Raw genomic sequence first — 17,149 nt, forward strand, 5'->3', positions numbered from 1 at the left:
AAATAAACGTGAATATAGGATGCAGCTTAGTTGGTAGAATACCTCACATGCATGATGCCCTGGGTTTGATCCCAGACACCAAATAATCCAGGTGTGATACTGCATACTTATGGTACCAGTCCTTGGAAGGCAGAGGCAAGTCAGGAGTTCAAGGCTTTCCTTTGCTACACGAGTTCTAACCATAAGACCCTGTCTAACAAAGAATAACAACAACAACAACAAAAAAAAAAACCAGCTTGTTTCTCTTTGTGGAAACATAGAATAAACTAACTTTATTTTTACAAATGATTGAAGAGAGAGATCTATAATTGTCATCTACACAGACTAACATAATAAAACAGGTCATGTGACCTTTGTGAGCAGAACTTTGCATGTATAATCTGTGTTTACTTGTAACTCTCTGGTTATATACTGCTTATATCTCTGGATTCAAGTTACTGAAGTGAGTACCAATAAAAACAAACCTAAAAAAATAGGACTACCCAGTGAGAAATCCATAGTTTGAGTAAGTCTGTCTGTGAAGATGTTAAAGTCTTTTTTTTCAACTTTGTAAACAAATAAGTAAAATAAAGATTCAAGAAGTATGTAAGTCACACGGTCCTTCACCTATCAATTTCCAGCGGTGACGTTTTGCATATCTGGAATCCAGCCTCAAACCAGGAAATTATGGTATACACTTTGCGTACCACTGCTTTCTGGAGAAGTGGGATTGATTTTGTTTTACTTGGGAAGAAAGGCATATTTTATGAGTTAGATTTCAAGTCATTTTTGTCCTTTTTATAAGTAAGCAATATGTGGCCGATATTAGCTTGGAGTATTTGGGCATGGAATGCGTTTCATACCAAGGGGCTGAGCACTTCCTTGTAATTCTTTACACACAGTCAGCTGATTGGCTATCTGATGTGATCTGAAGAATTCCGGGAAGCCACTGCCCTGCCCCTGTCCCCCACTGCTTTTTCGCTGAGTTTGATGGTCAATAAAATATAACCTCACAACTTCCCTTTGAGCTGCAATCCAATACACTTCCCACTGTACAGGTTGTACAGATCACTGGTGTACACACCACGTCTGCATCAGCATAGCCCATCCCTCAAAGGATAAACCCGGGGCCTCAGAGCCCTACGGTCTTTAAGGGGAAACAAAATCCTCTCTCTCTCTTTTTCCCTTTTGTTCTTTATGGACAGGGTTTCACTGTGTAACTCTGGTTAGTCTGGAATTCACTATGTAGACTAGGCTAGCTTCAAACCTCCCAAGTACTGGGCTTACAGGTGTGCTCCACCAGAAAATAGCAGACTTCCTTTAATAAAAGCTTTTGAAAGTGACATTGTCACCCATTGTAATTTCTTACTCAGAGTGGTCCCTATGAATTGAGAAAAATTGGTTCAGACTGCAGTATTTCTATTTTTCTAACACACCCATTATAAAATTTAACTTTACAAGCTGTATGCATGCCTACTATATATCCCTACAAATATGGTCCTGAGAAGGACTGTTGTTCATCTGGTTTGCCAATTTCTTTGTGAAAGATTGACAAGCTGTTCGTTTACTGATTTGATCATCTTTATTATTTTCTTTTGGACTCACTTTAGCCAATGACTCCTTTACTCTGGCTGGGCAGCGACCGAATTCAGTACCTCATTCTCCAAGAATTCTACCCCCCAAGTCTCTCGGTATTGAGCGAATCCACTTCAGAAAATCCTCCATCAATGACCAGTTGGTGGACACCAGGCAGTCCAGGTGAGCGGTTCTCATCGTAAGGTCGATCGATGCCTTGAAACCAAGAAGTTTCTTCTCTAAAATAGTGACACATTTGCCTTGCTCTTTACTTATCCTTCCGGAAGATGTTCTACTAGGAAACTGAGGCAGGGCTGCTACCCCAGAGGTTTGTTGTTGAAAGTGAGGGGGAGTCTTCTGAAGAGGACTTTTGAAAAAGCCCTTGGCTCTTTCCTTGGTATTAAAGTCTGTGTGATTTAGCTCTAGTTACAAGGGCTTTAATGATCGAGATTAGGGAGTGATATTAGCATGAAATAAGCAACTTAAAAAAATGCTTCAAGAGATTGAGGCCATGATCACCTGGCCCCTTCCTTTTGGGTCTGTGGTTAGGGGAGCACCGTGGTGGGGAGCATGTGGTAGAACAAACAAAGTACTCTCCTTGGGGTAACTGAGAATCAGAGAGAGATCTGAAGTAGCTGATTTCAATTTCCCCTTCCAGGGGCTGCCCCTGATGGCCTAACTTCATCCCACTTGTCCTGCCCCCCAAAGTTTCCATCACTTTCTAGTAACCTAGAAAGTTCCAAGCCAAGTTTTCCATCCATGAATTTTTGCAAGACTTTCAAGTCAAATTCTAGCAAGCCTAGGATTCTATAGTTTAACTGTATAACTTTGACTCTAAGGAAACTTTCAACCTGTGGAGTGTTTAAATAAATAATTATAAAGCCACGCAGTAGAATGTTTATGAATTCACTAAAATGACATTGTAGAGTCCTAAATAATGATTTCTGCCTGTAAGCAGAGCATCAAGGAGATGGATTACTACAAGTATGAGGCTACCAAGAAAAATCCTGTCCTCAAAACTAAAACTAAACAAATTAATGAATTAACAATAAAATAAACATAACTACTTAATTAACAATAAAAAAAGATAATATAAGCAAAAATTAAGCAATATGAAACTGTTATATGCAACTTCAATTTTTAATATTGAAAATACAAAGTAAGATCTCTTTTTGTTAAAAATGTAAATATTTGTAAATGTACACACATACATTTATAGATATGAAAAAATTATGGATACCCCACTCTTTTTGTACTTCTGAGCTATAATGCACTTTGCTTATGTTCACAGGAAGTAGACAGTTCTTCAGGAAGTTTCCTTCAGGATCTGTGTGTGCTAATCGTGTACTGCAACACCAGTGTGATGCCTTCCCCTTAGGCAGCTATGTTCTTAGCATTCTGGGAAGTAGAAAAATATGATTTAAAGATGATACGCTTTAGTCAAGTACCTATGGGTAACAGCCATGGGCCATGTCAACTCAGCCACCATGAGCTGACTTTTTAAGAAATTATTCTTAAGAAGTTGGAGGGAACAGGTCAAAAGCAATAATATTTGGTGGTGTCTGAAAATGACATTAAGTTTTATTGGAGCACAACTGTGCCCACTCTCTTCTATACTGTGTATGTGTCAAACCCCAAATATTTACGATTAGACTTGAAGGAAGGGCTGCTGGGCCTCACGGCAGTTGTTCTCAGTCTATCCTATTGAGTATCTTCTTATTGCCTGTGTGTGTGACTCAAGACAGTCAGGCCACACGTGCTTCTGCTAAGTTATCCAGGACCCCTCAGGATGCTCACCTCCAGAGACCACCCTCAGGATGCTCACCTCAAAAGACACCTTCAGGATGCTTACCTCTAGAGACTCCCCCCAGATGCTCACCTCAAGAGACCCCCTCAGGATACTTACCTCCAGAGATTTCCGCCTCAGGATGCTCTCCTTCAGAGATTCCCTCTCAGTATGGTCACCTCCAGAGATTACCCCCTCAGGATGCTCACCTCCAGAGATTCCCCCTCAGGATGCTCACCTTCAGAGATTCCCCCTCAGGATGCTCACCTCCAGAGACACCCCCCTCAGGATGTTCACCTCCAGAGACCCACCTCAGGATGCTCACCTCCAGAGACAACCCTCAAAATGCTCACCTCCAGAGATTTCCCTCTCAGGATACTCACCTCTAGAGATTCCCCCTCAGGATGCTCACCTCCAGAGACTCCCTCAGGATGTTCACCTCCAGAGACCCACCTCAGGATGCTCACCTCCAGAGACAACCCTCAAAATGCTCACCTCTAGAGATTTCCCTCTCGGGATACTTACCTCCAGAGATTCCCCCTCAGGATGCTCACCTCCAGAGACACCCTCAGGATGCTCACCTTCAGAGATTTCCCCTCAGGATGCTCACCTCCAGAGACTCCCCCCCCCCACCCTTTTCTCATGCTTTCTTTCCATTTCTTTCCAGTAAGCTTCATATCAATGTGTAACACGTTTGCCAGGAGCACCAGGAGGTTCACCACTTCTTCAATTCCTTTTCATTGCAGAGAAATGCTGTCCACCCACAGCAGCCCTTACAAAACACTGGAGCGGCGGCCCCAAGGAGGACGGAGCATGCCCACTACGCCCGTCCTGACTCGGAATGCCTACAGCAGCAGCCACCTAGAGTAAGAACCTCATTTCTACTGCCTCAGCTCCGCCACCGTTGGCCCGAGTGCTTGCCTTGCTTTGGCTGCACTTTTAAATCTTTTAAAGTGACTTTCTACTTGTTGGTAGCGCTGGCGCACACTAGCCCATTTCCCGCTAACTTACAATTTCTAATTTGTGAGTAAACACCATGTACTTGGTTTCTTCAGGCATATATTGGATTTTTAGTACTTTAATTTCCTCAACTAGATATTACAATTCATAATTCATTGACAAGGGTGAGAATAACTGTGGGGGAGCTTTGAAGTATTTGCAGAGTTCTATGATAAATGTTTTATCTTCTTTTATTTTCTGAAGATCCTATTTATTTAGCAACACTATTCATACAGTCCAGGTTGACCTTGAACTCGCTATGTAGCCAAGAATGAGCTTCAAGTCCTCACCCTCCTGCTTCCACCACCTACCTCAGCACTGGACTACAGATGTACACACTACACCTGGCTTATGTGATGCCAAGGTCCAAAACCAGGGCTTCATACATGCTAGGCCAGCACTGCCAACTGAGCTATAGCCTCAGCCCCATAAAGGTTTTACCCTTGCTATTTTAGTTAGAACCCACAGCAAGCCCCTTATGAAGAGGATATTAGGTACCATTTTCATCTCATTTTACAAACCCAGAAGCAAAACTGAGAGAAGTTAAGTATCTTGCCCTAACTCTTAGAGCTGGTGAATAGCCAGCCAAACCATGACTCAACACCAGTATCTCTGGTTTATGCCCAGGCTCCACCCCACCTTGCCTCTCTTTTATTCTTCTGCAACCTAATGTTATATGAGAAGAGAGGAGCCTCCAAAGACCTGTTGGAGGACAGCTTTAATTCAGACTGCATATATGTGTGTGTGTGTGTGTGTGTGTATAAATGTGTGCATATGCATATATGTGTGTATGTGTGTATATATATCTTCAAGGAAGGATTTGGCTTGCACAGTACCAGAACCCATTCTACCTATTCTTCCCTTAGAAAAGACCATGATAAGAACTTATTTATGAACCAGTGTGTGATGTGAGCAGGTGGACTCTGTTGTGTAGTCACACTTGGAAACCTGAAAGTTCAATTGAATGTAGAAGTTACAAATCCATTCAGCATGTTCTTTTCTCTGTGCCGCATGGGTTCCTATATGTGCACGTGTGTGGGTGCTCACATGCGTGATTGTACATGTACATAGAGACCAAAGGTCAACGTGGGTCACTTTCCTCAATCATTCTCCACCTCCCCCCACCCCACCTCAGACAGGGTTTCCCTTTGGTACATCTCTGGCCATCCTACAACTCACTTTGTAGACCAGGTTGGCCTCAAACTCACAGAGATCTGCCTGGCTCTGCCTCTCAGGGGCTGGGATTAGAGGCGTGTGCCACCGCTGTTCCACCACCTTATTTTTTGAGATCAGGTCACCAGTTAAACCTTAAACTTGCCAATTTGGCTAGACTCAAGCTTCAGGGACCTGCCTGGCAGTCCCTCCCCTAGCATTGCAATTGCAGGAACCATGTGTGTCTTTTCTACATGGGTTCTGCAGCATTGAACTAGAGTCTCCATGCTCACACAGCAAGCGCTGTGCTACAGAGCCGTTCCCACAGCCCTCAGCCTAGTGTTCTTTTTGCTTCCTCGGGTCCTGTTTCTCTCATTCCCCCTCCTCTTCCCTCAGACCCGAGTCTTCATCTCAGCACTGCCGCCAGCGGAGCGGAAGCCTGGAGTCCCAGTCCCACCTGCTCTCTGAGATGGACACTGACAAGCCATTTTTCACCCTCTCCAAATCCCAAAGAAGCAGTAGCACCGAGATCCTCGATGACGGGTCTTCCTACACGAGCCAGTCAAGCTCTGAGTATTACTGTGTGACGCCTGCTTCTGGCCCTTACTACACCACCCAGACGCTGGACACCCGCGCCAGGGGTAGGAGAAGGTCCAAGAAGCAGCATGTGTCTACTTCCAATTCAGGAAGCATGCCCAACCTAGCACAAAAGGAGACCTTGAGGAACGGTGTCTACTCAAAGGGTCAGGACCCACCTTCTGGTTACTACATCGCCGGATATGCACCGTATGCGGAGTGTGACCTGTATTACAGCGGTGGCTATGTCTATGAGAATGACACTGAGGGACAGTACAGCGTCAATCCTTCTTACCGATCCTCAGCTCACTATGGATACGACCGCCAGAGGGACTACAACAGCAGGTCTTTCCACGAAGACGAGGTGGACCGCGTGCCCCACAACCCTTATGCAACTCTCCGGCTGCCGAGGAAGGCTGCCGTGAAATCCGAGCACATCACCAAAAACATCCACAAGGCCTTAGTTGCTGAGCATCTGCGTGGCTGGTACCAGAGGGCTTCTGGGCAAAAGGATCAGGGACACAGCCCACAGACTAGCTTTGACTCAGACAGGGGCTCACAGAGGTGCCTGGGATTTCCGGGACTGCAGGTGCCCTGTTCTCCAAGCAGTCGAGCGTCTTCCTACTCTTCAGGTAAGATGGCTGGGAAGCACATCACCCCTGGGGTCACCGTCTATCATACTCCCACAACACGCCTGTCCGGGGTCATGAAATTGGTCCCCAAGGTCATTAAGAGTGACAGTCATTCAGTGGACCCATAGTCCGAACTGCCAGCTTGGACAGTGCTCTGCAGCCTTTCACAGAGCGTAAGAGCCTGGTGGAGCCATTTGTAGATTCAGGCCTGCTGAGTACCTAGTCTGTGCTGTCCTGTGGTGGCGCTTTCACCAGCTCTCTGTCGTCCGGGTCTTAGGCGGATAGTCTCATCTTTGTATTTTGACATTTTGAAAGAAACACACGAGCTGAGCAGAAGGCATTAAGGATCATGCCTCCCTTCCCATTGGCCACCCAAGACGTGATCAATTCCAAGAGTGATTATTCAAGTACCTGCCGGCATAAGGTTACAGTAATTCTGATAGACTCTGGTATTTGTGAAGTATTTTTCTACATGCTTTCTTTATCTTATCTCAGTCTGTATTAAGCGCTACTGAACTGCTAAGGTGAAGAATTTGAGGGACTGGGCACGTGCCTAGAGTGCTTGAAAAATCTGATTCAATGCCCACCATCATTGCCAAAACACTCCAGGAATCTTTGTAGATAATTTTCGATCATCAAGTGTCCCCTTTCTAACTTTTATTTAGGGTCTGGCTGCTCCCTCTGCTCACGTTCCTGCGGCACACCCTAACCTGGTCTAGGTAACAGCAGAGAAGTAGGAGCCAAGGGGAGGTCTGCCTGCCACAGTAGAGCGCAGGACTGAAGCCATGTCTGACCACCATGAGCTCAGGGTCTCGTCAGCAGACCAAGGAATGTATGAAAATTCAGTCAGCTTCAGATCTGAAGAAATGAGTTGATTCACAGAAACCTGGGCCCTGAGTTTTGCTGCCTCCCTTAAACACAGGTGGGGATTTCCAAGCCTGTGGGGAGCAGTTAGGATGAACTGTACCTTTGAGATTCCTAGGTTTACTGACAAAGAGACATTGCCATGGAGACTTTGTTTGGGTTCCATTTTGTTCCTATCTCTAGAACTTTGAACTTCGGCTGGGACTATGTGAACACATCTAACACCCGAAAGAGGCCCCTATCATTATTTCTTGTGGTTTATAGCCCTGACCTAGAAGATGTCTGGCTTGCTCTTAAAGTTCAGGGTGCAGCACGAAAGGCCTTCCCAGTTCACACATGGACAGAGTTCTACAAGAATAAAGGCAAACAAGGGGTCTGGAAATTCTTGAGGCTGGCTTTTGGTGCACAAGGCTGAGGGAACACCCAGAGGAAACAGGTGTGATTCAGAACCCTGTCTCGGCTGTTGGCTTTGTATCTAGGGCAAGGGTGAAAATGGAGTTACTACTTCCTGGATCCGACCTGACTGTCCCACCAGGAGCATTCCTCCTCCCCTTAAGCTCCCCTTGGCGGTTTCAGATAGGATCTTACAGTGTGTCCCGGGCTGGCCTCAAGCTTGCAGGGCCTCTCCCAATCCTGCCCTACCACACCTGGCTGAGCAGCGCATCCTTGGTAAATGGATGAAATCAAGGCTCCCTGAAATCCCTTCTGGAATGTTCCTCATTCCTGCCCCCACTTTACAGCTTTAAAGATGGAGTTCTACAGGCACACCTCATTCACACGGAGAGCTACATTTCCTGTTTCTGGTTAGTCAGATTTCATACCACCTGAAGGCTTCGTGTGACTCAGCTTCAGGAGTGACGGTAGCCACCTTGGCTTGGCAGCTCACTGTGCCAGGGTGCTCTCCCCTTGAGTATGAGCAGCAGTGATATGGGGTGACTGCTGTAGCTGGGTTTATTATTCTTATCTTACAGTTGCTGTGACTCTGGTTTAGAGTTTGGATGACCCTGCCAGTCCTCTCGGCTGGCAGGTAACAAAGTAGGGGCTTCTGTCCTAGCTTGAACAGTATGACCCCAAGGCCTCAGAATCTTTCGTTAGCACTCAGTCGTGGAAACCCACCATGAGAATCCTACATGTTAGTGAAAATTACATGGTACTATGGGTAGCTGTATTCCGAAGTGTGTCTGTCTGTGGTGACTGCCGAGTGGCTTATGGGTGTGGAAAGAGGTCAGTAGCCAGGAAGAGAACATGGGGAACAGGAAGAACCATGACCGGGGCTGTGTGTGAAAGACTTGGATATACACAGGGCCGTAGAGTCACCCGTGTAGCCCAGGTGTGAAGCAGCGCTGGTTTTACAGAGGACAGCAGAAACCAGTGGCAGGCCTTCAATCGGGCTCGGCTTCAGAATGATGCCCTTGTCTTTCGCTGGTTCCCAACTAGTTTCTTTTACAAACTGGTCTCTTCCTCTTTTTGCTAACTTCTGTCCCCACCCCCATTGTTCCTGATTCAACAACAGAAAATGCCCTGTCTTGCCAGTGGCCTGGTGTTGCCTTTGGCAGTCAAGTCTCAACAGGTCACTGGGCTGGATGTTTTTCCTCCACAGACTCTATGTACTCTCAGGTACCATCTCAGAGCTGAAGGCCCCAGGGCGAGCTTCTCTCCCTTCATGAGAATCCTCTCCCTTTTCTTCGGGCCTACTTGGAAATATGCGTAATTGAAAATGTTTCATCCTTCCTTCAGACTGCTATTAATAATAAATTATCAGGCTGTGAGTCTGTCTTCTTCACTAGGTTAATGATGTTCATGCTTACCTTTAGTCCTGGTGCTGTGGTCATACAGAACACATTTGTGTCATTAAGATAAGCTATCAGCCCAGGGTCGCTCAGTCACTAAGCCAACAAATTGAATTAACTGCAAATTCTGGCTCAAATATGGGGTTCTAGCTTGGTGGTAGAACAGGGGCAAGGCCTGGACCCATCCCCAGCACTGGCAAATCCAAAACCAAACCCAGGCCTTTCATTTCACTCCTCTACACACGCTTGACTGTGAGGCAACCTAGGAGATTTGCTTGAAGTATTTCAACTAATGTGCTCCCCCGTCCCATTCTTTTTCCTAGTGTCTTCTACAAATGCTTCCGGGAACTGGAGGACCCAGGTAACTGTGGGGCTATCGGAATACGAAAATCCAGTGCACTCTCCCTACACCAGCTACTACGGCAGCATCTACAATCCCTTGCCCTCTCCAAGCAGGTAAGGAAGTCCTAAGCAGATTCTAGAAGCTTGGCCCTCTCCTAAGGTTACCTGGCTCTTACAATAAAGTCTCAGTGTGACGAGATGTAACATGGCGTTTGTGGCCAAACCCAACTGCCACCTCATTCCGTAAATAGCGTTTGATTGGAAAACGGCCATGCTCATTAGTCTACATGGTAGCAGTGTCTGTGCTCGCACTCTGAGAACAAAGCTAAGTGGCTTTGACACACAGCACATGGCCAGCAAAGCCGAAAAATACAACCGGATTTTTGAGGCTTTCTGAGCTCCATCGAGCTCATCCAAAGTCAGCCCTGTCTTTATGAAAGCCTCAGTCCACAGCTGGGCTGTTCTCTTTCTTCCATTGTAAGGGTGTATTTAAAACTGTTGTGGGTAAGTCTTCTCTGGAAGAGAGAAAAACTGCAGGGAAAATCCCTCTCCCCTAGTAAAGCTCTTTGTACCGAAGTCCAGCCAGCATTCGTCAGTTAGATGTCCCCACTTGCTGTCTTTTTGTGTTCGCTAAGACACGTTGGACACAGCCATCGGTCCTGCTTGTTTGCTCCAGCAGGTCTCTGTAAACAGTAAAGGGAGTGCACACGTGCAAGGCGGCACAGTGCGACTCTAAAGATTCACCAGCTTCTCCCGGAATGAGCGAGTAACTCCCCTCATCCAGACTGATAGGCAGGTGGATGGAGCAAATGATTATCATATCGTCTCAGGCCCACTAAAATGCATCAAAGAGATTAGCCTAAAGCTTAACAAGGGCCCTTCCCAAAATCACAGACTTAGAATTTTCATGGTTTTTAATTCTTCTGCGAAGAAGGAATTAGCTTCATTCCTTCCTTTTACCCCAACAGTGCTGTGAAGACAAGCACTTTCTCGGTACTTTTTGGTTGTTGTTGAGAATTTGATCTTGTTGTTTAAGTTCCATTGCCACTTCTGGTGAAGGAGCCTTAGAAAGACTACAGCTTGCACCGTGTCTGTGCTAGCAAACTGGGCAGGTTAGCAGCTCCCTGCAGAGCCAGTTGGTGTTCCAGGCTAATTGGAAGTATTTGGTCCCCCAATCCTTGTTTTTCTTCCCCACATTCCACCAGAGTTTTTCTTGGCTTGAAATATTAAGCCAATTGTCTCAGCTCAACAAAGGGTGTGCTCAAAATAGATTTGGTGGAACTGTACTTCACAGGATGTCAGAGGTCTGAGACTTGTCTAAATAATGCTTGAGAATGAGTTTGCAGCAGGAACCTAAATGAGCAGACCCAAGTTTGAGCCTAACTCTTTCAACAGAGTTCTCAGCACCTTGGCTAGATTTGCTGATACTTTTCGTGTTTGAACAGTGATTCTTTCCTTTTCGCTGAGTCAGTACGCAAAACGGTTCTCTTATCATTATCTCTGCCTTCATTGATTCCAGAAGCTGCTAAACACTCTGAGAAGAAAATCTATTCTTTCCAAGTCTGCCTATATATTTCAGTCAGAGCAGACTAGGGTCAGAGGGGACAGAGTGTGCAGGAAATTGGAAGTTATTTAAGGTTCCACTGTGCAAACACGTCACTCACTGGGGAGAAAACATGGAGAGTAACAAAGGACTAGCAAAGATAACAATGGAGCCTTAATTCCACCAACCAGAGACAGTGTTACCAACATTTGACACACTTCTGCATGACCCCTCTGTCCTTTCGAACATGACCATAATGATACGGTAAATACAGTTTTGCATCTTATACTGTGTATGAAATTACACATCTCATTTAAAAATTTAATATCTTAAAAATTCAATCCTATGTAGTTAAACTTTTTGTTGGTTTGCTTGTTTTGATGTTTTAAGAAAGGGTTTCTCGGTGTAGCCCTGGCTGTCCTGGAACTTCTTACTATGTAGACCAGGCTGGCCTCAAACTCAGAGATCTACCTGTCTCTGCCTCCTTAGTTCTGGGATTAAAGGTGTGCACCACCTTTTATGTAACTATAGTTAAACATTTTAAATGATCTATTTATTTTTATTTAATGTGCACTGGTGTTTTGCTCACATATACTCTGTATGAGGGTGTTGGATCCCCTGAAACTGGAGTTACAGACAGTTGTGAGCCACCACGTGGGTGCTGGGAATTGAACCCAGGTCCTCTGGAAGAGCAGCCAGTTCTCTTAGCCACTGAGCCATCTCTCCAACATTTTAAACCTTACATATATAACTAAGTATTAAATACATGATGCTTTGTATAAAAGCTCCATAGCTGAACATTATGACCCTTCGTAATAGTAGTGATATTAATGTATCCTGTGTGATGTGTTTGTCTGTATTTCAGACCACATCCTCAGCCTTCGTCCCCAAAGTAGGGTTAATACTTGAAACTGAAATGTGTGGTCTTTAAGAATGGGCAACACTGATGGCCCCAAAGATTACAGAAGTATGTACCTGTCTTGTGCAGGATTTTTAAAACTATGATACAATCTGATCACTTTAATTTAATTTACTAACAAGCCAAATACAGCAATAACCACTGATAAAACTTCAGAAATTTGCCTTAAGAATGCATGATGCGGGCTGGAGAGATGGCTCAGTGGTTAAGAGCATTGCCTGCTCTTCCAAAGGTCCTGAGTTCAATTCCCGGCAACCACATGGTGGCTCACAACCATCTGTAATGAGGTCTGGTGCCCTCTTCTGGGCTGCAGACATACACACAGATGGAATATTGTATGCATAACAAACAAACAAACAAACAAATAAATAAATAAATAAATAAATGCATGATGCATTTTTATGGAAACGTGTTTTTAAAGCTGCCATGGTGGTTCATGCTCTTAGGAGTCGAAGGCAGGAGGATTGCTGTAAACTTGTGGGCAGCTGGGACTACATAATGGCCTTAAGGTCCATCCGAGCTATAATGTGAGACCCTGTCTCAAAAAAACAGAGCAGCCAACTAACAGAAAGCACCATTTTTAAAATCAGAGACAGAACACATACACATGTGAAAATGGTATAATGAACCATATTTTTGTTCAATTAGTACATTAGTTATACTAATAAAAGTAAGAGATGAAATAAATTTCATGATGCAGAAGAAAATCTCTAGATTGTCCACATTAAAGTCTTAAAAGGTTCAGCACTTATGAGCGGGTTTATATTTTTTTTAATAAGCTATATGTTATTTATAGAAAGCTAGGAGTTTTTATTGGCGACTTTTCCCTAGTATGGTTTGGCAAACCTGGCACTGGTGAGCTCCCCAAAGCAGACAGGCAGGAGTCTCTGTGCTAGGAGTGTCTCGGAGGGGGCAGATTTGTGCTCTCCTGCCAGTTTTCAGATGAGCTTGTTTCCTTTCACTTCCTGTTTCCTCGTCCTTTCCTCTTCCTGTCTGACTTTCCCCTCACTAGGCGCAAGCGAGGCCCTCTGTCGCAGAGGATGGCTGTGACTCCAGAGGCGAGCTCAGTATTAAGCTCTGTCTTGCTCAGTGTAGCCAGCGGGAGTAAGTACAGCGCTCCACTCTGCCTGCTGCTTCTGGACAGCAGGACTTTTGCCCTTCCTGGCTGCCGTGTGAGGCTGTGAAGTCTGACTTTGCTTTGACGTTTCCTGAAAACACTAAAATCCTGAGTTTATATAATATCTCTGCCCAAAGCTCTCTTTCCAAAGGGTTTTTTTTTTTTCCTCAGCTTTACTAAAAGACTTTGGAATTGCAAACAGAAGTCTACTAACTTTCTAACCTCCTTTAACCTACTGTTGAAGAACGTGGTTTGCTTAACTGAACCGTTTGTATAACAGGCTGTGCTTGTTTGAATACGCCATCCAAATATGTCTGTTTCTACTGGTTTTTTTTTTCTGGCAGTGTTGAGACCACAATGCCTATATGGTGTTGTTTCCTGGGTCCCTGACATTTATAGTTGGCCCATAAACCCTTAGGATATGATGTATAGCTCAAGGTATCCCTGCTAAATTTAAGTATTTTTCTTGCCCCTGAGAAAAACATGAAATCTATTCTCTTAATTTGAAGAGTTGTCAAAACATGTCTTTTTTAAAAAATTAAAATGATTTGTTAACAAATTAAGAAGCAAGCATGTGTCAAAGATTCACTTTTGTATCGCTATTAATAAGGGAACTAGTTATGCTGTCTCAAAGGGAATTCAAAACAATATAAGAGAGTGAGCGCTGGGATGAGATTATCAAATAACACACCAAACCAGGCAGTGTCAAATGGGGCAATAAACTGTAGCCCATAATATTCTCTGGTGCAAAGAATACATTTGTATTTCTTCCCGACAAACGCCTTTAAGTTAACATGTAACTTGATACCTTCTGGGCCCTAATCAGTAGTAAATGAAAAGTAAACAAAGGTAGAACTCTCCCGAGAGTTCAACAATCTGTCATGTGCCTGTCAGACAATGCTCCACTGTTTTGTGAAGAGAGTATGCGCTCTTTGCCTCCTGCGCTAGGTTCTGGAAACTTTTGTCCTAACAGTGCTTCCCTCTAACCTGTTAGAGTGTTTGTACTGAGCAAGGAAAACAGATTCGGGTAGTAACTTTCCCGGTTCTCTTTACCAGGCAGTATGCAGAGACCACTCCGCTGGACGGTACAGACGGAAACCAGCTGGAGGACAACCTGGAGAGCAGCGAGCAGAGACTCTTTTGGCACGAAGACTCCAAGCCTGGAACATTAGTCTGAATGCAGCTGGACCTCCTGACCAAGCACTGCACGGTCTCACACTAGTGTGCCTTGCAAAATGTGTCCGTCTCCTAGAAGGGTTTAGAAACGAAAGGCGTCAAAAGGGTGAAGAGAAGACTTGCGTGGTTTGGAAGTGAATCACCCATTCGGCCCCACAAAGCCCTGGATGAGGACCTGCCTTTCAAACTCTAGGCACTAACCTCTCACTAGGTCTGGTCCCGTTGTGGGATTGTTGTCAAGAGAATCGGCATGAAGCCGTGTCCCACGGCGAGCTCTTCGGAAGGAAATAACAATTGTCAAAGGCAAGCCTTGAAACTGGGGACATGTTCAGGGAGTTTGTCCCATTGGAAAGGAGGATGGGAGATTTCAGAGCACAGTTCAGAATGCTGAGAGAGGGATCCCTGAAGCTCTTAAGTCGTGGCTCACCATTACAAGGTTTGAACTCGTGAGCTGACAGAAAACACACTGTTTCTACAAACAAGATGACAATTTAAGACAGTATTGAAAACTTACTTGAAGAGAAGCTAGATTTTCATGAAGTTCTGAATGAGTGTAAATGGTTTAAGATATTACAAAGTGACGTTCTTCATAAGCACCATAGTATGGACTAGTCATTCTGGTCGCTGTAGCATCCTGTCCCTTAACTTGGTGGTAGCCACCTAGAGGAAGTGACTGGCCAGCCCTGCTTGGAGAACGTTCTTAAGGTACATATCACCAGTCCCTAGTGGGCTTCCCAACACCGACTGTGCAGACTGGTGACTCTCCACCTCGCCTGTCATTTGAAGTGGCGGCCTTGAGGGGGAAAGTTCGTGAAACCACGAGTCTGGAAGGGGCTTTCAAGATGATAACGGAAAGGACCCCAGAGGACAAAGCCAACCCACATCCTCGTAGACGAATTGTGTGCCTTAAAGTGCTGAGCAGGAGAAAGTTGAACCTACGATCTGAACTCCAGAAGTAGATCTGAGTCACTCAGTGACGAAACAAGATGGGCAAAAAGGATTTTACTCCAAGCTGCAGGAGATTGAATCACGAGGCTTCAGCTACCTCCTAGGCCTTCTGGAGGAACCCATTAGCTGCGTTTGTTGTTCGTAGGAACTTGCTTGCTTGTAGGGCAGCCTTGATCTTTGTCTCTTTATTCAGCTCCGACATCCCATGAAAGGTGCTTCCTTTTCCCTCCCTTTTATACGAGTTTCTTGTTCATATTGTGAATAGAGACGTTTCTCAACAACTTTTCTGGAACTTTTTTTCTACTTGTATTCCAAAGCATGTAATATATACATAAAAATGATTTGTTAAACCAGTCCTTAGTCATTTGTATCATTAGAAATGAAATTCAGGAAAATTTTTGGAAAAAAATAGACACAAGTAAAAAAAAATAATAACTTATTCCTTTTTGCATATTTGTATAGCCTTCTGGAATTGGAAATAGCCTTTTGCATATACTTTCACTGTTTTGACTTTTGGAGACCTATTATTTTTCTACATAGGTCAATAAACTGAAAGTGTGCTACTGAACATGTGTTTGAGTGCTTGCATTTATGTTTGGGGTAACAAGAGACAGTCTGAGGTGCTCCATTTCAAGAAGAAAATCAGACAAGACACAAACTCATTTACCATTACAATGTTTTGTGGATTCCAAGATACACTTTTTTATATACATACATCTGAAAATAGGGCTCATATATTCATTATGTCCTGGTGGCATTGACTGTGGTTGGGTTATTTGTTTTTGGTTTGGTTCGGTTTGGTTTTCCTGTCTTTCTTAGTGACACATAAAATATTGTTTTGTTCTGTTGTTTTAACGTGAGCCGGGACCTAGGTCCTTGCACACACTGGGCAGATTCTCTACCACTGTAGTAGACCCCAGCTCCCTGCTATGCCTTACAATATGGGGGCCTTGGAATTGATCAAGCATGGTAGATAATCGCTTCACTGAGAATGATTGATGAGAATTTTTAGGTTTTGGGGTTTGAAAACACTAACTGATTGATAATGAGTAATTTATCTTCATTTTAAAGCCGAGTCTTTTAAATGGAAGAAAGCATTTCTTCTGTCTCTATTGTCTTATCTTGTTTATTGGAAAGAGCAGGGGTGGAAGTGAAATGCAGGGAAACTCAAATGAACATTTCTGTGCATGTAGCCTACACGAAAAATCTCCCTTGGCTGCTCCAAAAGCCATGTGCTCAGAATCACAAGTACAACCTTCAAAGAGAAAACGGGGCTGGGCTTCTGCATCGGAGGAGACGTTTGGAGAGGAGAAGTGTCATGGCTCTGCCACAGGGTCGCATCTGCCCTTTGCAGAAACTGCTCACTCAAAAGCAAACACTAATCAAGGCCAATTTCCAATTTGTAAACATTGTCTCTTTAGTATAAAAATATCCCATACTCACAGAAAGCATTTGAAACACAGGTAGCATAGGAAACCACGTCCTGCAAGTGTTGTTCACCAGAATGCAATTGTTCGTCTGTTAGGTTAGTTTGGAGTTCTTTCTTTCTTTCTTTCTTTCTTTCTTTCTTTCTTTCTTTCTTTCTTTTGTTTTTTTTTATTCTTGTTGTTTTGTTACTTCATTTTGTTTCATTTTTTGAGACAGGGTTTTTCTGTGTAACAGCTCTGGCTGTCTTGGAACTACCTTTGTAGACCAGGCTGGCCTCAAACTTGCCAAGATCTGCCTGCCTCTGCCTCCCCAGTGCTGGGATT

General features: G+C 44.3%; 1 protein-coding gene across 5 annotated transcripts in view; it reads left to right on the forward strand.

Annotated features, from left to right (window-relative positions):
- The window catches only part of Frmd4b (FERM domain containing 4B), a 232,549-nt gene extending 216,583 nt beyond the window's left edge, over positions 1 to 15,966 (forward strand). For all 5 annotated transcript variants that reach the window (XM_038318422.1, XM_038318423.1, XM_038318420.1 and 2 more), the window contains 5 exons: positions 1,590 to 1,737; positions 4,087 to 4,206; positions 5,888 to 6,699; positions 9,677 to 9,809; positions 14,331 to 15,966. In XM_038318422.1, coding sequence (XP_038174350.1) covers positions 1,590 to 1,737; positions 4,087 to 4,206; positions 5,888 to 6,699; positions 9,677 to 9,809; positions 14,331 to 14,451 — 1,334 coding nt within the window. In that variant the 3' untranslated portion in view covers positions 14,452 to 15,966. The remainder of the gene's footprint in view (positions 1 to 1,589; positions 1,738 to 4,086; positions 4,207 to 5,887; positions 6,700 to 9,676; positions 9,810 to 14,330) is intronic.
- The last annotated feature ends 1,183 nt before the right edge of the window (positions 15,967 to 17,149 follow it).

The sequence above is a fragment of the Arvicola amphibius genome, chromosome 2, assembly GCF_903992535.2.
Source record: "Arvicola amphibius chromosome 2, mArvAmp1.2, whole genome shotgun sequence".
In the NCBI taxonomy this organism is placed as follows: domain Eukaryota; kingdom Metazoa; phylum Chordata; class Mammalia; order Rodentia; family Cricetidae; genus Arvicola; species Arvicola amphibius.